Source organism: Pyxicephalus adspersus, chromosome 3 (genome assembly GCF_032062135.1).
Source record: "Pyxicephalus adspersus chromosome 3, UCB_Pads_2.0, whole genome shotgun sequence".
Taxonomy (NCBI): Eukaryota; Metazoa; Chordata; class Amphibia; order Anura; family Pyxicephalidae; genus Pyxicephalus; species Pyxicephalus adspersus.
The window spans coordinates 153,869,665-153,890,900 of NC_092860.1; the positions used below are offsets into that span (position 1 = coordinate 153,869,665).

General features: G+C 39.7%; 1 protein-coding gene across 1 annotated transcript; it reads left to right on the plus strand.

The window, feature by feature from the left end:
• Positions 1–1,880: 1,880 nt before the first annotated feature.
• LOC140327558 (uromodulin-like) lies at positions 1,881–20,341 on the plus strand. Its single transcript, XM_072406947.1, has 12 exons — positions 1,881–1,929; positions 2,171–2,259; positions 3,509–3,559; positions 5,054–5,250; positions 7,383–7,537; positions 9,498–9,746; positions 10,907–11,060; positions 12,971–13,049; positions 13,164–13,232; positions 13,329–13,340; positions 19,309–19,650; positions 20,109–20,341. Exons 2-12 carry the CDS (start codon positions 2,187–2,189, stop codon positions 20,339–20,341), a joined length of 1,614 nt encoding a protein of 537 aa, XP_072263048.1. The 5' UTR covers positions 1,881–1,929; positions 2,171–2,186.
• The last annotated feature ends 895 nt before the right edge of the window (positions 20,342–21,236 follow it).

The following is a 21,236-nucleotide window of genomic DNA, read 5'->3' on the forward strand; positions in this document are numbered from 1 at the left end:
TAGTTTAATACATTGGTTTGACAGTGAAAATAATGACAAAATTGTAAGAACATTTGTGATAAAGTAAAACACGTTTTTTTGGTTTTTAGAAGCTAACCTTTGCACATAACACACTTTGGTTGTAGATATTGCTGTAAAATTTTGAGAAAAGGTGTAATAAAAAGTAATAAACCACACAAATTCCCTCCAAGGTGTATGATCCTTTTATTGTGATGACCAACCAGCTCAACTTACCACAGAAAAGCTTTTATAACAAAAGTGCAGAGCCAATTATGCTATAAAACCATTTTCTGTTATAAAAAAAAGCTTAATCTATTTTAAGAACTGTGTAACCCCTGGGACAAATTTATTTTAAATCACAGGATCTCTAGCTTAGAAATCTCAATGGAACATTGTCATTATTCATCAGTCCATAGAAAATCAATCATGAAAACCTATAATCATTTTCATTTGTTCCAGTAAACCTGGGCAGATTTTCAGTGGATTCAAAAGCATTAACCTACATTTTTGTTAGTTATCCTATTTATTTCAAGTTATTAACATGAACCAGCCACATACATACCAGGTGTCCTGAAATAGATTGCCTAAGAAGTATGCTCAGTTAATCTGGCCGCTGCACAGCGATCCTGATGGCACCATTGGCTGCACAATGACAGGAGCTCAGGGGTGGAGCATACATCCCCAATTGTCTCCTTGCTGGATTGGCTATAGAGAGTAGAGCTCCTGTCATGAGGCCAGCACTGGAGAGATTGTCCTGGAAGTGTAGATTTGGACATGTGGTCCTGATTTTTTTTTTCTAGAAATTATTTAACACTTTTTCAGGAATGGGTAAGGGGCAGTATGTACCACTTTATTCATTCCTCAGTGTGAGGGGACAGAAACTTGGGGACCTTGGGAAGGTTAAAGGAGAGTTTAAAATTTCAAAAAGCTCCCTGCCTGCAGCCCCCCCCCCCACTGGGGTCACAGTGTGGGCCCCTACACTGACCCTTTCCACCACTGGGGCAGGCGGGGCCTGGTTTTGCCCTAAGTATTTTGGCCCCTCCTTCTATGGCAACCCAGATTCTAGAAGATATTTCATGGACAGGAGTGGGCACACATGTTCACTGCCCCCATTTCCTATCTACAGAGGTCCCAAACCTATTAAAGGGTCTGATTTTAGCTCCTCTAGTCATTTTTGTTTCCCTTTGATGCAGAGTAAGTAATTGGAAAGGTGTATTGTAGGCGTTATATACTAAATAAATCTAAATACTACTATATACTAAATAAATCTATTTTTGGTCTTTTTTCTGCCCTGGGTTTAATAATTAAGCAGTGAATTTTTGTTACTAAATATTTGGTACTTTACATTTCTGCATGGGAGAGCAGCAATGGCCGTCCTTGTGTTTCTCTCAGCTCAGTATAACAATCTCCTGCTGATAATAAAGGTAAGAATGTGCCAACTTCATAATGTTTGTGTGCAAGATCTTTTCATTGTTTTATTTATTCTCCAAATGTGTTTACTGTTCTGTTTCAGTTGGGGTTTATTACCCCTAAACTGTCATAGATGTTTGGATTACCCTCATTAGAGCATCACATGAGACAATAATATTCACCTAAGGATGAATCTCAGGCAAATTCAGGTGAATACAAAAATCTTATTCTGCCTTAAAAGTTAAATATTTTCCATGTCAGCTAATTAGATCATAGACTTCTATTTTATTGTACATCATATTGTCTATGTTAAATTTCTTTACAACACAACAACCACCTTATTTTTGTGCTTAGCATTGTTTTATGTCATGGTTGGGAATAGGCCTGGGATAAATTTCAATACCATGGAAACAGGAAATAAAAGCAGTGACATCACGTACCCTGTCCTCTATATAAAACTGGTATAAGCCCAGGGGAAGAGAATCCTGCAGAGATATTTGTGCACCAACATATTTTAATGTAAGTATGGGCAAAGTTTTAACTACCAAGAGAGGAATTGTGTGTTGGAGTGTCACTGGATGAACTCTACATTCCCAACCAGTATAATAGAACATATAGCAGACAATTCCAGGACAAATGGAACATGGTGCCTGAAAATCCCCATCTGTGCTGGAGCTGTCCAATGTTTTACCAATATCAGTGTTTGTCGTACAGTCAGCCAATCACATCATGGAATTTGTAACTTTTCTTTTACTTTCAGTTGAGATATTGGAAGGATGCAGGCATTTTCAGTAACTATTCTGCTGTTCCTGTCACCCATCATCTCAATGTCATTTAAATTACAAGGAGGTAAGATATTTTCCAAAAATGTTTAATGTTTATAGATCTGCAATCGTTAGAAAAGTTCTATTCCTATACCTGTACCTGATTAATGCATGTATTCATATATTTTATATTCACAATACAAATCATTTTTGTAAGGTTACAATTATTTGTGCAGACCCAACTGATCATTCTATCACTGTTATACAACTGTCCCCGGGGTGGTTGGTGGTGTAATTACTGCTTGGCATCGGGAACAGGTGGATGACACAGCACCATCTGTATTGGAGATGTTCACAGAAATCTGGTCAGATTGGAGTCTGATTTCTACTTTTCTGAACTTGACCAGGAAAAAATATAAAGGGGCATAGAGAATTTACCAGCCTGCAGAACTTGGTTTATAAAAAATCCAAAGGGATATAGGTATTCAGTGTCTTAATTCTGTAGATGGAACCAGGAATGGTGTGCTTGGTGGCAATAATGATGGTGCTGCTGTTTGTGCCCCGTTCCAGCCACCAGATGCCCAACAGTAACTGCACCACCAACCACCTTAGTGCCACCAGTATAACTACAAACTGTGCAATTAGTTAACTAATCCTTAAATGGATTCAGACCAGCCCCATACTGTCCCAGATTCCTGATATTATCTAATAACATAATAATAAACCATTCTTAGTAATTTCCCAAGAAAAATATTATTGACTGTTTTTTTTAACCTGTTTTAAATATGAATTCCACTTTTAGTTTCAAGCATCTTTATTAGATAAATGCATCTTTATACTGATGAATGTTGTACTATGTAATAAGGGAACAGTCTTAGGGTTTACAACATCCTCTGCTAAATTAGATTTTAGTGCCCCTCCCCCATGCCAGGTGCCAACCACCTCCAATGGTTCAGTTTATGTTTAATATTTAATGGTTGACCTCAGATGGAGGAGAATATGTATCTGTCAGGTTTCAGCACAATTGGGATACAACATAATTACAATGCTGGTTAAGATTTGTGTGGCCAAATTGCAGTGGGAGAAACGTTTGTGCTAACATGGTGCCTGCCAATGCAAAAGTGTGCAGAAGTCAGTGGTATTTAGTGATAAAAAAATCTTACAACCAACGTTACTGTAGATAAAAATGAGATATTCTTATAATACTAATAATTAGAGTAACTTTCTTGCAGATTTATGGCAGATTGTAATGATAGTTCATACAAATTTCTGGATCTCTCTATTGGTACATGCAATGTCCACAATAAATTAGGATTGTTATTTATTTTTTTCAGAGCCTTTGGTTGGCAACAGAGCTCAGGCACGGTCAAATTGTGATGCATCGGGTATGTATCCCTAAATAAATGTCATGCAGGCTTAAAAAAACATTTTATTATGTACTATAGAAAGTAAGAATAAGTGAGATATTTCAGGTGCAGATAAGAAGAGGACACAGAATAAACTGAGCATTAAACATCTAGAATGTACTGTGAAGACTGTGAACCCCCTTAATACTTTTTAAGAGGAACTATACTCAAAATTTAAAAAACAAAACAAAAACACTTACCCTCAATCCCACAGGGCAGTCCAGTCATTCCGGGGGTGTCCAGCATCGGGTCCTGTGTCGTCTCGGCATCCGTCTCTGGGCCGGGGCTCCGGTCGCCACCATCTTTATCTTCTCCTCTGTGTTCTTCATCCTACGTCACCTGACCCAGGCACGAGATTGGGTGACGTAGGATGAAAAAAAAATTTGCTGATCTCACCCCACATGCGTGAGATCTGCAAATTTGTATCTTTGAGCAAAATTGCTCCTTTTGCGCATGCCTGGGATGCTCAATCATGCACAGAAGGAGTGCCAAAGATATCTCAGGAGGCTTTGCGCTCCCATTCATTCTCGACCGCCTAGGGTTTTCCACCCTTTTATGTAAAGTGAAAATTCTGAGTTTAGGTACACTTTGAGGATAGCTTTCTCCCAAGATTATAGAGTTCAGGATATAAATATAAATATATAAATATATAGGCACAGGCAAAAGGTCGGTCCAGTCAGCATTAACTCACAGTATCAGAAACAGGCAAATTCAGCAACCATAAATCAAATAAATATCTTTCCATCACAGATTAGCCCAGCTAAACTCTACAACACGCCCTGGTGATTGGGAGCAGAGAGGCTATAAAGCCCCAGCAGCCAATGACAGCGGACAACTGAAGCCAGAAACTAATCTGCCGCTAAAATCCCCTTCAGCTGTGCACAGCCTAACAATGTATGCCGGGGATGCCATGAAGGGCTGAATGGGAAGCAGGGGCTGCTGCTATCTTAGTTCCCGTGGCTGCTTCAAATGACCTCACTGGACATAATAAATTGTGTTTTATACTGCCATGGCGCACAGCACAGAATCACCAGACAGATAAATATCTCTCCAGCAGCCTCTTCAGATTTGTAGAGAACAAATGATGAACCCAAATGTGGGCAGGAAAAGGGATGCAGCGTCTATAGATGGGATCTATAGATAAGAATGTTGTGTCAGTCAGTGAGGAATGTTCAGCAATGATCCCTCTAGCGTGAGGGGTAACATTTGGAGGTAAATCCCATGAAGACAGCTTCATATCTCCATTTTTTTCCATTCCTTTGCATTTCCTTCTCCTTACATTTGCATTTATTGTAAACTCATTACAGGTGTTTCTGCAATGCAAAATGTCATGTAAATCTGACCGTTTTATACTTTGATATAACTGCTCAACTATTTTGTTGCTTTTAATGATTTTTGTACATTGTATTTGTTATAATGACTCTATAATGTCTGAATATAAACTAAACCCTATTGAAATATTTCTGCTTTAAGGTGGCGTGTGTTCAGAATTATTGTGCCTAACCAATGCGATTGAATTGACCCTAAAAGTAGACAAACTGAAGGAGATGAATGTAAATATACCAACAATCCATTTGAAGGATAGAAGATGTACTGGATTCTCCTACAATGATGACACTGTAAACATAAAATGGGCACTGGGAAAAGACATTTGTGGGACAGATTTAACTGTAAGTGTTATGGACTTTTATTTCTTAGATTCCTCCCAAGCTTGCAACCCCGCAACCTCTTCTCAACAACTGACTCTCTCCTAAACCCCACGCCTGCTCCCCCCACAACATCCTTCTCTGCCCAAGACATTGCCACCTACTTTAGAGATAAAATAGACAAAATCAGACATGATGTCTCTGCCCACCGAGCCACTCCAACCATAACCACCCTTTCCACCTGTAAATCATCACTGGCCTCCCTCAGCCCTGTTACAATAGATAAAGTCTCCATTCTTCTTTTATTATCTCCATCTACTACCTGTCCGCTTGACCCTATTCCCTCTGATCTACTCAGCGCCCATTCCTCCAATCTGGCCCCCACCCTAACCGAACTATTCAACCGTTCCCATTCTACTCATATATACCCCTCTGCTTTTAAACATGCCATAATTTTTCATATCCTGAAGAAACCCTTTACTAGACCTTACCCTATTTTCTAACTAATCTCCCTCCCTCCTATCTCCCTTCTCCCATATGTCTCCAAACTTCTTGAATGCCTTGTCTACAAAAGACTCCCCCATTACCTGAGCACCAACTCTCTTCTTGACCCTCTCCAGTCTGGTTTTAGAGCTGCTCATCCCACTGAAACAGCCCTTACTAAAGTGTCCAATGACCTCATCAGAGCTAAGTCTCAAGACAACTTTTCCCTCCTCCTTCTCCTTGACCATTTCACCTTTGAATCAAAATCAAGCTGCTGTGCTTTGCCATCAAATCCCTCCACAGTTGTTGTCCCACTTACCTTTCTGACCTCGTAAGAAAATACTCCCCAAGCTGCTCTCTCCACTCCTCCGATGACCTACAACTTATTTCCTCACTCATAACCTCTTCACACACACAGCTATAAGACTTTTCTAGAGCTGCCCCAATTCTCTAGACTGGTCATCCTCGACCTAATCGCCTTGCTCCTACTTTCTGCTCATTTAAAAGAGCACTCAAAACCCATTTTTTTCAAACTTTCCCACCCATCTTCGTCTGTCCTTTGAAACCATCACTACTTCCCAGCACTACATATCCCCCTTCTATTGTGTGTAAATTCCCCCACCTCCTAGATTGTAAACTATTCAGGGCAGGGTCCTCTCCTCCTGTGTCACTGTCTGTATTCGTCTGTCATTTGCAACCCCTATTTAATGTACAGAGCTGCGTAATATGTTGGCGCTATATATAAATCCTGTTTATTAACCCCCTGAGCACTAATCCTGAGTGTGATTGGGGGTGGATTTTTAAGTCAAAAAATGCTATTCCAGAGTCACACTCAGGGTAGATTTAAGCTAAAATATAGCCCACTTACCGTGCTCCGTCGGGGTTCCCCATCATCCTGCTTGTCCCTGCAGGTCCTGGGGACATGTCCTGCTGCTCTGATCTCCAGCCGTGAAGTGCAGAGACGTCCTACGGGGTTTCCCGGTGACGTTGGTGCATGTGTTGGTGTGGCCGGGATATAGCAGCAGGAAATTCAAATCATTTTGTATTGGGTTCAATACAAAAAATAGCTGTATTGAGTCCAATACAAATAATTATTCATATAATATATTACTTATTTAACTATTCTTTATTTATTTGTTAACAGATTTTTGTGTTTTTTTTTTGTTTTTTTTTACATTTATTTCCTTTTATTAACTAATGGACATATTTCGGTGAGTTATGCCTACGAATTATAGGTTTACAATGTAAAATAAATTTCCATGCAAATATGTGTACCACTTTTTGCACAAAAATCTGGACAGAATCAGACCGCTAGGGGGGTTATTAATAATATTAATAATAATAATAATAATAGCTATGTTTCTAGCCTTGTATATGGTCACCTATTGGAGTATCTTGGAACAATACTTTTATAATCACTTTCTGCCAATAACTATGTGTTTCCAATCACATTGTATCCTGCAATGTCAGAAATCTTCCATTATGTCAGTGGATGAGTAATATTTTGTAGCTGGGTTGTAATTTCTTGTTATTTACATATACTCCACCCTGATATAAAATGTTTCTTTACTGATCTTCAATATGTTATATTATATAAAAATAATATTACTATAAATCATGAAACCAGCAGACATCACTCATTAATTGTAAAATAAACATTTCTTTTCTCCAAGGTGAGTGGTACACATGCAATATATGAGAATAATGTTTATCTACCCCTGGATCCGGCTGGAATCATCTACAGAGAAATTGTTATCCTAAATGTCAGTTGCTCGTACCCATTAGATATGAATGTCTCTCTTAGCGAAATTTTGTTTCCTGAAATAAGGTACAGTTTTTATTTACTAACTTGCTTTAATGGGTGTGGACTTATTATAATTTTTTTTACCTCTTTTACTTTTTGCACTTTTTTTTTCCTTTTTTTACCTTGTTCTCGTTTTTTAATACATCTTTGTGATTTGTAAAGCAGCTAGCAACTGTAACTTATTCCAATTTTATTTTTAATGGTAAAAAACCTTCCTATAAGAATATAGAAGTATATGTGAGTTTATTGATATGTATAATTTATACATGTTGTTTACCTGGGTTGATATCCAGCCCTGAGAATTCCACTTGGTGCTAAGTAGCAACTCTACCCAGTGATATTCTACTGGAAAGATATTTACGTTGGCTCGGGCCTGACATGCTGTTTGCCACAACCCTGACCTTGGAACTTCCTGACCTTGATTATCAGCTATTATTATAGCTGTTTCCTGCCTTGGCCTTGGACTGTCTTGACCTGAGTTCTTGTCAGCCCCCAGTCCAAACCTTAACCTGCCCAACTCAAGCCCTCTACTTGACCCAGCCAGCTTGTCCTGTACTCGTCCTACACCGAAACCATGTGATCCCGCTTGTCTCTGGTGGGATGACATCCCTGCAGCAAAGAAGGCCTTTGGCCCTTGCAGGGTGCTTTGGTGAAGCCAGGAATCACTTAGACTCACCACTTACCAGGTGCTCTCTGTACACACTATAGGTTTTTGTTGCCTGAAATTATCATTTATGATCTCTTGAAAAAATCTACAGTTTGTATAGGTGTCTCTGAACATTGTTGGGGATGATCAGTGATCAGTTATATTGGATAACTTACAACTATCTGCTAATGCCTGACATTGGTAAATGAAAGTAAAACAAAGTCTCCTGATAAGGCAATCTCCTATTGATCCCCGATCAGCTGTCTCTCTCTCTCTGATGGCTTCTGTTTACAGTGACACTGGAAGAACGTATAACACACGCAACTCAAGCATGTAGTTAGATCACTCCCAAGATTTTGTTGTTTGCACACAGCTTATATACCAGTTCAATGACTACAGACAACTAGCAGACATGACAAATGTCCCTGTGATTCTTGTCAGGAGAAGAGAAAAATGGCCGAAGTGAGGGGAGAGTTTCAAGGAAAAAAGGGGTGAAGCGGATATTAGTTTACTGATAAAAAAGTACAACTAGTTTCAGCATAATTCACTCATCTACAAAACATAACAAATATACAAAAATAACTTCAATAATTCTACATCTTACAGCTCCTCTAAATTGCCCTCCTCCCACCTCCCCCCCATCTTTACAGAACAGAACAGAAGCTTGGATGTGCGGCTATTATTCCCAGACTCTAGTTATGGTAACTTACAACACTCAGAATAAGCGATAATATGACAGAAGAATGACATGCCAGGAGATTAATTTTTTTCTTGGGCCTATAACCTGCATTTGTTTAGAAGTGTGACAAGGAAGCTTTAACGAAAACATTGTTAGGACTTTGCAATTTCTAAATGTTTCTTACTTTTTTTTTAGTATTTTATTAAATAAAATCATTTAGATTAGCCATTCAAGAATATTTTACCGAACTACTTACCTCTGGAGATATGATAATTCGGAGCACAGAGTATGCATTGTGTTCAGTGATTGGGCTGATCAATGGATGTTGTTATGGGATTGAGGAAAACCATTGTGGTCTAACCCTACATGTGCAAAGAAGAGTTAGAGCCGCTTCCTGCACATCATCTATATACAATCACTTCACATTCTACAAATAAACAATTTTATAAATCTTTAGCATACATAGGTGAGATCTACACCCACACCATGTTCAGTTTACAGATAAACATTGAATATAATTGCAACACTATGGTTTTCTTTCTACATTCTATCAGAGAGTTGAATGAGAACTACTGGCCATAAAAAATAGCTTAGGCAGGAGAACAGAGATTCACAACATCTCAGATTTTACATTTCATTTCACTGTTTTGTCTTCACAGCACAACCTATATAAACATTGGAAACAATGGACAGTTTAAAGTGAAGATGGCCGTCTACAAAGACATCAGCTATACAACTCCATACACTGATCCATTGATATACTTACCAACCAAATCTAATTTATATGTTGGTGTTTATATCTCTGATTCTGGTGCTGTTGGCGACTTCAAGCTTCTGATGATAAATTGTCACAGCACCCCAACAAATAACATTTATGACCCTGTAAAATATAACATCATAACCAACAGGTAAGATGCCAGTATAGTTCATCATTGTGTTTGTATCCTGTGCAGGGCTAGCAATTTGTTTCTTTTATGGGAAAAAGTGAATGGTGACATTGTTAGCTTATCTTCATCCTGATCCCAAACTGTGGCATATGTTTGGCAAGTTATCACAAAAAGTCTTTCCTAAACACAGAGGAGCACTAAAACCCCCATTGGTCTCAAGGTCCACTAGTTCACCTCAGCCCTATAGTATCCTGTATGTACTTCTGCTGCTGGCATCAGTTCTCTTGGCGGTGTGCGTGCTAAGGATCCAACCACATCTCCTACTCTGTAGGATAGTTTATATAAGATCTCTGTTATCCATTCCTAAAGCAGCAAAATGGCTGCAAAACGTATCAAATGAATGAAACTCCCCCTCCTATGTGGAAATTAGCTTACAGAAGCCAACCTCCAAAGGGGTGACGTGTTTACAATCATATTTATTTATTATAACATTAGAATTGATCAACTCTATCCAATATGATGCCTTTTGGTTTTATCATTGTTTAATGTATTGATATATTAATTTATGATTTGATGTGATTATAGCTAAATAACCCCCTGAAAATCCCGCTTTTCTTGAACGTTCCTGTTCTATCAAATTTGTTTCACTTATGGTAATTTTTGGGATGTGGCTTTTATTCCTCCCCATGAGTGAGTGCCTAACACTAGGGGCTCCTAAGTCCAACTGTATCTAATAAAATCAAATTGTAGTTGTAGCTTCTACATACATTGTACAACCCTCCCTGGATCCTTTCCTTTACCCAATCTTCTTCTCATTTTTCCTCTCTGTCATACAAAGAGAATATTGTGTTCAAACATAAAATGTATCTCCATAAATGTCTATTGATGCCTACAAATATACACATGCTGATTTTATTATCCAGTTACATCTTGTACATTTAAAATATTTTAAAATATAAAATTGATGTATTTCGAACCCCTCTGCCACAAACAGAAAATTCACTTCTATAAAGATTCCTTATACCGTGTCTCTAATTAAAACATTCCTAATTACTATAATAGACAAATAAAACATCAATGACATAAAATGATCTGAATATTACAATGTTGGAAAAGAAGACACATAAATAATAAATATAACAATAATGATTGATAATAATGATATTTTTATTCAATTACAGCTGCCCTAACCCTAAAGACTCAACCATACGAGTTTTAGAGAATGGGATTTCCAGCCAAGGGAAATTCTACATACAAATGTTTAAGTTTATTGGAGATTATAGTTATGTTTATTTGCATTGTGAAGTTCATCTTTGCAGCAATACGTGCATTCCTGTAAGTATGAATTTATTCACTTTTATAAATACATATCATTCAGTAAATAACAGTGCCTGGGCCATTGGTTACCATTCTTGTTGTAAAGCACAGATTTTGCATGTAAGTCCCACATTTAATTTGGATGTGGGGCATGGAGTTTGTATGAGCTCACTGATTGTAAATAATTATTTCATAACCCAGAAAGATACCAAATACCCAGCTGGCACGTCACCGACTTCATTGCTGGTGTGCTAGAGACATGAGATTATACCAGACATTGGGAATGAGATTTGTATTTGCTTCCACTTTGGATTCCAAGTCAATGTCCTGGTTTATATGTTTGGTCCAATTCCAAATTTATAGTTAAAACATTTTTTTAAAACATTTTATTTTTATTGAAACTTTTTAAACATTTATGGAAAACAAAAAAAAATGAGTTACAGCAAAATTCAAATCTTACATAGATAGATATACAATAGAAAAGCACAAATAAACATGAAAGATAGCCTTATGTGCAGCATCACTTGCTATAGTGAAAAATCCTATACAATTCAGTACTGGTTAAAAGTGCAAACATACCCTTTATATCTTTGAAAGCCTCTGGGTCATAAAATACATGACAGAATAAAGCCTCCCAGCCTCTGCTATTCAACCATGGCTTGCTCGGCAGTCAGGGACATTCTTTAGCCTTCTATAGTCCAGGGAATCCCGAATAAAAACCAGGAAGACCATATCTGAGTAAATTTCTCACTTCTATCATGAACATTGGCCGTTAGGTCCTCCATTACCATTAACTCATTAACTTTACGCAGCCAGAGCCCAGGGGACGGTGGAGAAGTACTTTTCCACTGAGAGGGAATACATGCCCTGGCCGCCATCACCAAGTATTTTACACTTGAATTTACAAAACTCTTTTGGGGCCAGTCATGAAGAAACAATAGGAAACAAAACGGGTCCTCAGGACCTCTCACATAGTTAGCTTCTGACACAACATCATAACTGTTTACCGGAACTCAGTGAGTCGCCGAAATGACTAAAATACATGTAGCATTGTGCTGGTGTCCTCAATACATCTTCAACACATCTTTGACGTCCGGGAAAAAACTTATCAGGCGTATGACTTAATGTGTCATGAGCAACAGAGGTTTCTTTTGTGACTTGGTGTGAAACCATTGGGAGGTGAATTCAACAAAGAATAAACAATGGAGAGAGCATGTCTAGTGCCACCCTGACCCAAGCAGATCTGCTCAAAACCTGTAAGGAATCAAGTGAACATTTCTGCTGATGGTAGGGAACGTTAAAAATTAGCAAGTTGACATGTTGTGGCCAAAAATTCCAGGTCAACCTCCTGGCAAGAGGAACACTCTGCCTGACTTAGCCACCGTCCTTGAAACAAAAAAGTCCTGACTCTGTCTACACCCTTGTCCCTTATTCTTGGTGTTCCCAGGACCAGAGTGAGGGGGCTTGGTGATGAGGTTAACTCACCATGGGGAAAATATTTAAACGCAACCCACTTGGAAATTACTAGCCAAAAGCCTCTTTTGTTCGGTAGACAAGGATATGGTCAGGGCTGCACACTTAGATATATTGATTTTAAAATTGGAGAGACTCCCATATTCTTTCATAGCCTACAGAGGATTAGGGAGGGTGACCAGCGGGTTTGAGACATAAAAAATCAGGTCGTCAGCATATGCGGCCACTTTCTGTTCTGCATCTCTCAGTTTAAGGCCTCTGATCTCAAAGCTTTAATGGAAAAACCTAGAGACCCCAACATGCATGCTAGGTACAGCAGGAATACATCATCATGCAATTCCAATAATTGAACTGCTTTGCTGATCTCAGCCTGGGTAAATGGATTAAATGTTTTAATTTAATCATTCAGAAAAAAAACTACTGACCAATAAAAGTGTGGTTTCTTTTTATTGCAGTCATGTTCTGGCAGCAGATCCAGCGGTGACATTCCACAGACCCAGGGAACGCTGACTATTGGGCCCATTCGATTGTCTGGTACAGTATAACTTCTATGTCATAGTCACAGCTTGTTTCTTCAATTTCTGTAGGCAAAGAAATATTTGTATAAAAAACAACAATGTGTAAATCAATCTTTTTCTTTCTTTTTAGATGACGCTGTTCGTAAGTATATTCATTTACATATAATAACATTGGTGATATCACTTTTATTCTTTTATTGTCAGAGCTTTTTTATTCCATTTCTGTAAGCAAAGAAATATTTGTATGAACTCCATTTTTATTTGTCTGAGATATATCTCTTTCTTTTCTTTTCAGATGATGGCGTTAGTAAGTATAATTATTTATAATTTAATAATTTTTGTAATATCACTTTTCATTTTTTGAGGGGATCCACATAGGAATTTCCATAATCAGCATTAAATTTATTTCCAGTATCCATTCCTGCATTTCACTTTATTGATTCTTCTGTGATTATTTTATATTTCTTTATTTTTCTTTATCCTTCTCTATTTCTGATCTGTTAATGGCTAATATAAATAGTGATATTTACACTGAAATGTTTGAAATATTTCTAAAAAATAGTTCATTTTTCGCAGTGCAGATCACATCAGCTTTGGGAATGTACATTTACTGTAACAGTAAATACAGAGACAAGTGGAATTCATAAAAACGATGTGCCAAAAAATATTTTGATTTTCATCATTCATACGTCACGGGGTGTTTTGGTGGATGTAATGGCAAATTAAATATGTCATTTGGCAAATCCAGAATTTTTACAAAAAAAGAAAAAATCCCTTGCCTCACTAATTTACTGGACCTTGCCTCTTGTCTTTAAAAATACCTTTGATTGTTGTAACTATTTGTAACAATTTCTCCTTATTGTGAAACTTTGAAGACATTTTTTTAGCAGATTAGCATAAGTGGAATTGTAGTTGGAAACATCAAGAAATTCAAGTCAGTTTCTCAGTTAGAAATTTTGTTATGGCCTAGATTTGGAGCTCATTATTTATTTTTTGGTTCAGTCAATCCAGCCAGCGGATGTTGACAGCTGCCATGACCTTCTGGCTGGATTAGCAAGGCCATACGCAATACGTGCCATTGACATGTAAAAAAAAATGTTTATTTTGTTTTTATATTTCTTTATAAAAACTGTGTGGGGGTTTATTGGGATCCTAATATTAAAACAAGACCCTTTCTTAGGCTTAGGATAGGAAATAAGAGGCAACAAGTATGGCATAGAGCAGCGGCCACCAACTGATGGTCCGCTAAAAAATATTTTTGGTGGTCTGCTAAAAAAAATGTTGGTGGTCCGCAGCTCCGATCGGTGTGTCCCCAAATGGGGTCGGCAGAAGGACCCTGCTGGTGGGGGCGTACCGGCTAGAACCATGGACCGTGTCACCCGTACAAATCCCATGCTCAGGGAAGTGGGTGGGCTTCTGGCATCATAACGTCACTTTAGGGTTTCTCCCTCTTTGAGTGACACCCGGCTCCCCACTCATGTGCGGTCTGGAGCTGGTAACTTAAGTGGTCTGCAGGAGGGAAAAGATTGGAGACCACTGCCATACACGGTTCTCTGGAACCTGGCTTGCCAAACAAGCAATAGACCCATTCAGTTTGGCAAAACCAAATGTTGGCGAGGGCCAGTCTCATCCCTAAAACATGATCCCAGAACAGGCAGAAAGCTTATAGAAATCTGGAAACTTTGAAAAATGATATCCCCAGATATTCACCCTTTGAAATCAGTAGAGGGGTACATAGTACCCTTCCCAGAAAGGTTTAATTAATGTTTAGGAATAATCACAGAATACAATAGGAACATTTATCTTATCTATAGTATGTTTAAAATTATTCAAACTTTTTTAGATTAGAAGGTAAATACACACTTACATGAAACAAACCTATTTGTATGAACTATATAATTATATAGAAAGCTTTCTGTGTTCTCTTTTTAAGTTTGTGGAGTGACAAGGTCCCACTATCATGTTCATGCCTTATCATTATTTTCTATCTATTCACAGACGCAGCAGCAAGCTTCAGTCTGGCTACAGTCCTTGGACTACTTTTGGCAAACATCCTCATTGTTTGAAATACAAAATTTATAATAGACTATTTCCTTAATTAATAGATGTTTACAAAGGTTTGGTCAATAAGCAAACAGGCAAACGGTGTGTGTTATAAGTTGACTGTTTTAAATATCTAATGTACACTTTATATAAATGAATGAAAGAATAAATCATATGCAGCATATTTATTATTGTAGACTTTTATTTTAATATCAGGTGGAATTAAAAAAAAAATTCTGCCTGCTGTACATTCCCATAATTGATAAATGAAAAGGATGGTGAACATAACAGAACATATCTGAGTTTACTGCAACTTAAACAAAATATTAGTATCTTTTTGGGCAAATTACATATGGTCTCCTTAATCATAATTATCACAGAGAGGTAAAGTGGGATTGGGATACTTTCTGGCTCCATTTTGTATAGTTCTAATTAGAGGGGCTCAGAGCCCAGAGAGAAATCCAAGTCAAAATAATTTTGGTCAGACTGGAAGAAAAATAGATGTTTGCATCAGACTTCTGAGTCATAATTCAACTTCAATAAATTTGGCCATTTCAACCTTTTATATCCATATGTTATATCTGAGCAGCCTTCTCAGCTTTACAGCTGCCCTCCTGCTGGATTGGATAAACATAATTGACAGGTATATTATATGATTATAAATGGGTAAAATGGTAATATCTAATACATATAAATGGTTGAGAAATGACACCTGTCCCAGATGATCCCTTGCTGGACAGTGTTTAGGACATATTTGGATACAATGTTTAGCTGAACGTTAACTGACACAAATGAGAAGGCTGCATGATAAAAAATCATTGTATCAACCTTTTATAAGAAAATCACCTGTAATAGTCATTACAAGTAGAAATATTAAACAACAAGAAATTGCTGCTTCCCAAGGAAGGTCTAAAAATGGGAAAAACAACAAAGGATAGGGAGCACTTGTAAATTGATAGCTAGTGTGTTTGGAGCTAATTGGAATGTTTCATTTCTGAGTTACACTGCAAGAAGGTGTAAAAATTAGTGTAAATTTCTGAGGACACGTTCACTCCTTACAAGGGAAAAAATCAAATAGTTAAAAAAAAGTATACACAGGTAATAGTTCCAAAATGTGCCATTCCAATGTTTCAGTTTTTTTGAAACCGCGTAAAGACCTGGTGGACCCAGCTAGTTATCGCCCCATTAGGCTTCATTATGGGACACCTGACAGGGGATTATACTAGAAGAACTATCTCTTTTATTGATGCGAATAATTGGATGAACCAGGGAGCATTCATTCTTTGCCTAAATGATGAAAAAGCATTTGATAAGCTTGATAAGCTCGACATTTATGTTCGTCGCAGAGAGAAGTGGGAATTTCAGGACCGTTTCAATTCAAGTAATATTTTCCGCGCCCTTTAGCCACAGGTAAATTCTTGCATGCTATGTCACCATGCTATGTCCACTTCCCCCCCCCACTTTTTGTATTGTGCATTGAGCCACTGGCAACACCCAGATATTTCGGGCATCACCATAAAACAGACCACGTTCACGCAAGCATTATAGGTGGATGATATCCTACTATCTATAACTAATCCACATGTATCTTTGCTGTGTCCTCATGAGGTATGGGAAGAATATGACATCATACCGGGGATAAGGTTAATCCCACAAAAAAAAGGAAAGGTTGTCATTAAATTTGACCCCAGATGCGTTAAGAAATTTACAGATGAATTTCCTCTACCATTGAAAAAAGGACATTATCAAATACTTGGGTATTTTTAACACGCCAACATATTCATCCTCTGTTCCCGCAGAGATCAAGGTGGGCTGGCTGATTTTTTTAATAGTTTCTTTTTTATTTGTTATCTGTAATTATGTGAAATAAATTTTCAATAAAAATACATTATACATCAGTATACACTATTTCCAAGACCAAATTTTCACCTACTGCTAATTAGGGAAATTGGGAATTTGGGGGAAATTTATAAAAACTATGGATGAGCGAGAAGGCCTCTGACAGTCTTACAAAAATTTCCATGAACTTCCGATATGTCCACGAAATTTCAGTGAACCGATATTGCGAATTTGATTAAAGTTAATAGACCAATTTCAAACATTAATAGGAAAGCCCTTATACATGTTAAAACCACCAAATTTCCTAGGTTTCTCTAGTAGAACAGTGACAACAAGGGAAAAATACAAATGTTCCAAAAGACCTTGTGGTTTTCCAGTAAATGGCAGTTAAAGTGACAGCAGGCAAATAGGAGTTTTGCATGATGGACAGCATACAGAAGGGAGCATAAGCATAAGGACATTAAGAAAGGGTGGCACTACGTGTGAACTTACCCCACCAGCAGCAGTCTCTGCCACCAGGAGACAACAGTGCTAGCTGATATCATGACCTGGATGACATGTGTTAGGAATGCAACCCATAAAGTTGTAGACAAGTAGTACGGTGACATTAGGCAAAAGAATGGAGGACCAGAAAAAGAGCGTGGGTCAGTGACAGCAGTAGCAGTGTGTGGCCTCTGGTCAGCTATCACCAGGCAGACCACATTGGTAAGTGTCATGGAGAGCTGGGTGTAGTGCATCGTCAATGCCACACCGAAGTGTGTAAAACAATTTTAGTGATAGAGTACTGACAGGCAGCAGCAGCAGAAGGTGGAGGTGGTAGACCCTGAGATGCAGCTTGGACCGCATTCGTAACTGCCATCTAGGGCTGGGCCTAGTGCATCATCATAGCCACACAGAATTGGATAATACAATTTTAGATAATGGAGTTCTGACAGGCCGCAGCGGCAGAAGGAGGAGTCGGTGGGCCCTGAGACAGAGCGTGGACCGCATTGGTAACTGGCATCTAGAGCTGGGTGTAGTGCATCATCAATGCCACCCCAAAGTGCTGGGTGTAGTCCATCGTCAATGCCACCCAGAAGTGTGTAATACAAATATCTGAAATTTGCGAGAGCCAGACCAAGATGTTTTGTGTGCCAGCACTGTTGCTGTGGTCTGTGGTGCCAGAAGCGGTAGGAAGGTATTTGATATTGATAGTTTGCATCATGAAGTAGATGTCATGAATGTAAACCCTCAATCTTACAATACTTAGCTGAAAAATTAGGCAAATGCAATATTACCTATCAGTGTGGCAGTAATGGGGGTTTTCAACTGCAGTTTGTTGGCCTCCTGTAAGCAGCAGACATTGCTAGCTGGCACAATGGCAAGCATGACATTGGTGATGAATGCCACCATTGTATATTGCAATACATAGCGGAAAAATTAAACCAAGGCGTGGTCAGCTGACAAGGTGTGGGTGATAGCCTGCCATTGACTCAGCACAGGAGCAGTGTGGGTTCACAGAGTCATCTTGTTTGGCCACTTCTTGGGTCAGTCAATCAGTGACATCTCTAGTGGGGGTGTGATAGTTGTTAGTAACCTACTTTTCGTTCATTTTCAAAAAGGTGAGGCGATTGACATTTTCCTGTGATAGTCGTGATCGGTTGTCCATGAATAATCTGCCAGCGGCACTAAAGGTTCTTTTGGACAGAGCACTTCTCATAACTGCTGTTGTCAACACCACCAACAGCCAGAAAAATAGCCAACATATTCGTGCACCATGCACTTCACCCATTCTCAATGGTTATGCCCCCGCACTTCATTTGTTTGAGGCGGCTGCATCAGGTTTTGCCAGGCATCCAGAAAATCACCTCTGCATTGGCCTAGACATTTGGATGTATAAGGCCTGCTGCCACTACTGCTGCTGCTGCTGCTACAGGGAGATGCGGTGCAGGCAATGTCCACCTGAGCACCCTGTGTGGAATGTGGTGCGTGGAACTTGTGACATTTTAGATCTGTAATGGTGATCCAGAAGGGTGGCCAGCCAGTAATCATCCTGTTTTGATGCCACAAATGTGGCATCGCAACATGTGGACACACATATGAAAGAGGGGTTCCCTGGGCTTATTCTTCTCCTGTTCCTCAGTAGGTTCTTCCTCCTCATCACCCCATCCCCCACACAATGCCTAGGGCGTGACAGCACAAATGCGGTTTGAGCAGGTCCTGTCCAGCAGCCACAACATGGTATCCCTTATCATCATAATCATCTCCCTCCTCTTGGAACTCCTGATGCTGGCCAGTGTCCCTTCTTTCTCCTCCGGATTAGTGTTGGTCAAATATTCGATTCAACAGCTATTCGATACAATAATAAAGCTTCTTTGCTCCAGTTCCAGCCCCGCTTCCTTCCTACATACTAGGTCACAGACCTCGTCTTTCAGCTCCCCCACATTTCAATGGTGACCCCAAGCAGTGCCGGGTGTTCATAAATCAATGTACTCTTCATTTTGAACTTTTACTTGACCAATTTGCCTTCGACCGAGCCAAAGTGGCTTTTCTGATGCAACACCTTACTGGGAAGGCGCTGGCCTGGATCAATCCCCTCTGGGAATGGAACGGCCCAGTTATAATGGATCTACGGGCCTTCCTAGAGACCTTCCACAAGGTGTTCGATGAGCCTGGTCTCACCGCTTCTGCCACATCCTCCCTGCTGCGGTTGCGTCAAGGAAAGCAATCCGTGGGCTGGTATGCAGTCCAGTTCGGTATGTTAGCCTCAGAACTCAGCTGGAATAATGGGGCACTTTTGTGGCCACTTTTTGGGAGGGGCTCTGTGGGAGAATTAAAGATGAATTGGCCGGTGGGGATGTTCCCTCCTCCCAGGATGACCTCATCTCCCTGGCTACTCAAATTGATTTACGGTTCCTGGAACGTGCCAGAGAAGTCCTTGTCATCTGGCATTTTCACCTTGGCAAGCTTCTAATCCACTGCCTCCCATGTTGTCGGCAGTCCCTGAACCCATGCAGGTAGATCGGATTAGGCTGTCTGAACAGGAGCGCAATCACCGCCGTGCCTTTGTTTCTATTGTGGTAGTTCTGATCGTGTGCTCCTCACTTGCCCCCTGAAGCCGGGAAACGTCCGAGCCTAGGGTTTGTGGGAGAGGCAGCCCTAGGTCAAGGTAATTCCTCTCCTTCCCTGACTCTGCCAAAAACCTTGTCATTAGGAGATATTCGATTTACGGAGATGGCGCTTCTGGATTCCGGAGCAGCAGGGAACTTCCTGCAACAATGCCTAGTGGATCGTTATCAAATACCTGTTCAACGCCTACAGAGTCCTCTGACCACATCGTCCGTCGATGGAAAGGCTCTGTCTGAGTCCATATACTTTATCACAGAACCTGTAAAATTACAGGTGGGATCCTCTCCTCCTGAGACTGCCGTGGCTACGTGTTCATGAACCTCTCCTTAACTGGAGGTCCGGAGAGGTGCTGCGTTGGGCACCATCCAGTCATGGAAAGTGTCTCTTTTCTGTCCCGCCAGCTCAGTCAACACAGGTACCACCCAATCTCCTGGGTCTGCCGGCAGCCTATCGTGCTTACATGGATGTCTTTGATAAAAAAGGAGGCTGAGACGCTACCTCTCACAGGCCGTATGACTATCCTATTGACTTAGTCCTGGGCTCCTCACCTCCTCGTGGGCACATCTATCCCCTTTCACAAGCAGAGACTCTAGTCATGTCTGAGTATATCAAAAAGAACCTTGACAGAGGATTTATCGGTAAATCCTCTTTTCCGGCTGGTGCTGCTCCCATTTCTGCTTTGACCCGTAAGGTAGCAAACCCTAAGAATTGGACAGCTGAGGCTGAATCGGCCTTCCAAACTTTGAAACAGGTCTTCTCTGTGGCTCTGGTTCTCCATTGCCCTGATGCTAACAAGCAATTCAACTTGGAGGTGGATGCATCGTCTCTTGGAGCGAGGTGGTCCTTTTACAAAAATCTTCTTCCGGTTAGATGGTGCCCTGTGGCCTCTTCTCCAAGGCCTTCTCGGCTCCCGAGCATAACTACTCTATTGGGGACAGGGAGTTTTTGGCCATAAAAATGGCACTAGAGGAATGGCGTTACCTTCTCAAGGAGGCATCTCATCCGCTGGTGATCTACACCGACCACAAAAATTTGACTTATTTACAGTCTGCACAAAGACTGAATCCTCGTCAAGCTAGATGGTCCTTATTCTTTGTACGATTTGATTTTGTTCTCCTTTTCCGTGCTGCAGAGAAGAATATCAAAGCAGATGCTCTCTCAAGGTCCTTTGATACTAATGATCGAGATGAGGAACCTCAACAGATCATTGATC

What these genes read in the sequence shown, in the direction of transcription:
- LOC140327558 (XM_072406947.1), top strand. Translation starts at nt 2,187, where the DNA reads ATGCAGGCATTTTCAGTAACTATTCTGCTGTTCCTGTCACCCATCATC. An exon ending in TGGGCCCATTCGATTGTCTG is followed by an intron (nt 13,050 to 13,163) that starts GTACAGTATAAC and finishes CTTTCTTTTTAG; the next exon opens with ATGACGCTGTTCGTAAGTAT. An exon ending in CTGGTATGCAGTCCAGTTCG is followed by an intron (nt 19,651 to 20,108) that starts GTATGTTAGCCT and finishes CCTTGTCATTAG; the next exon opens with GAGATATTCGATTTACGGAG.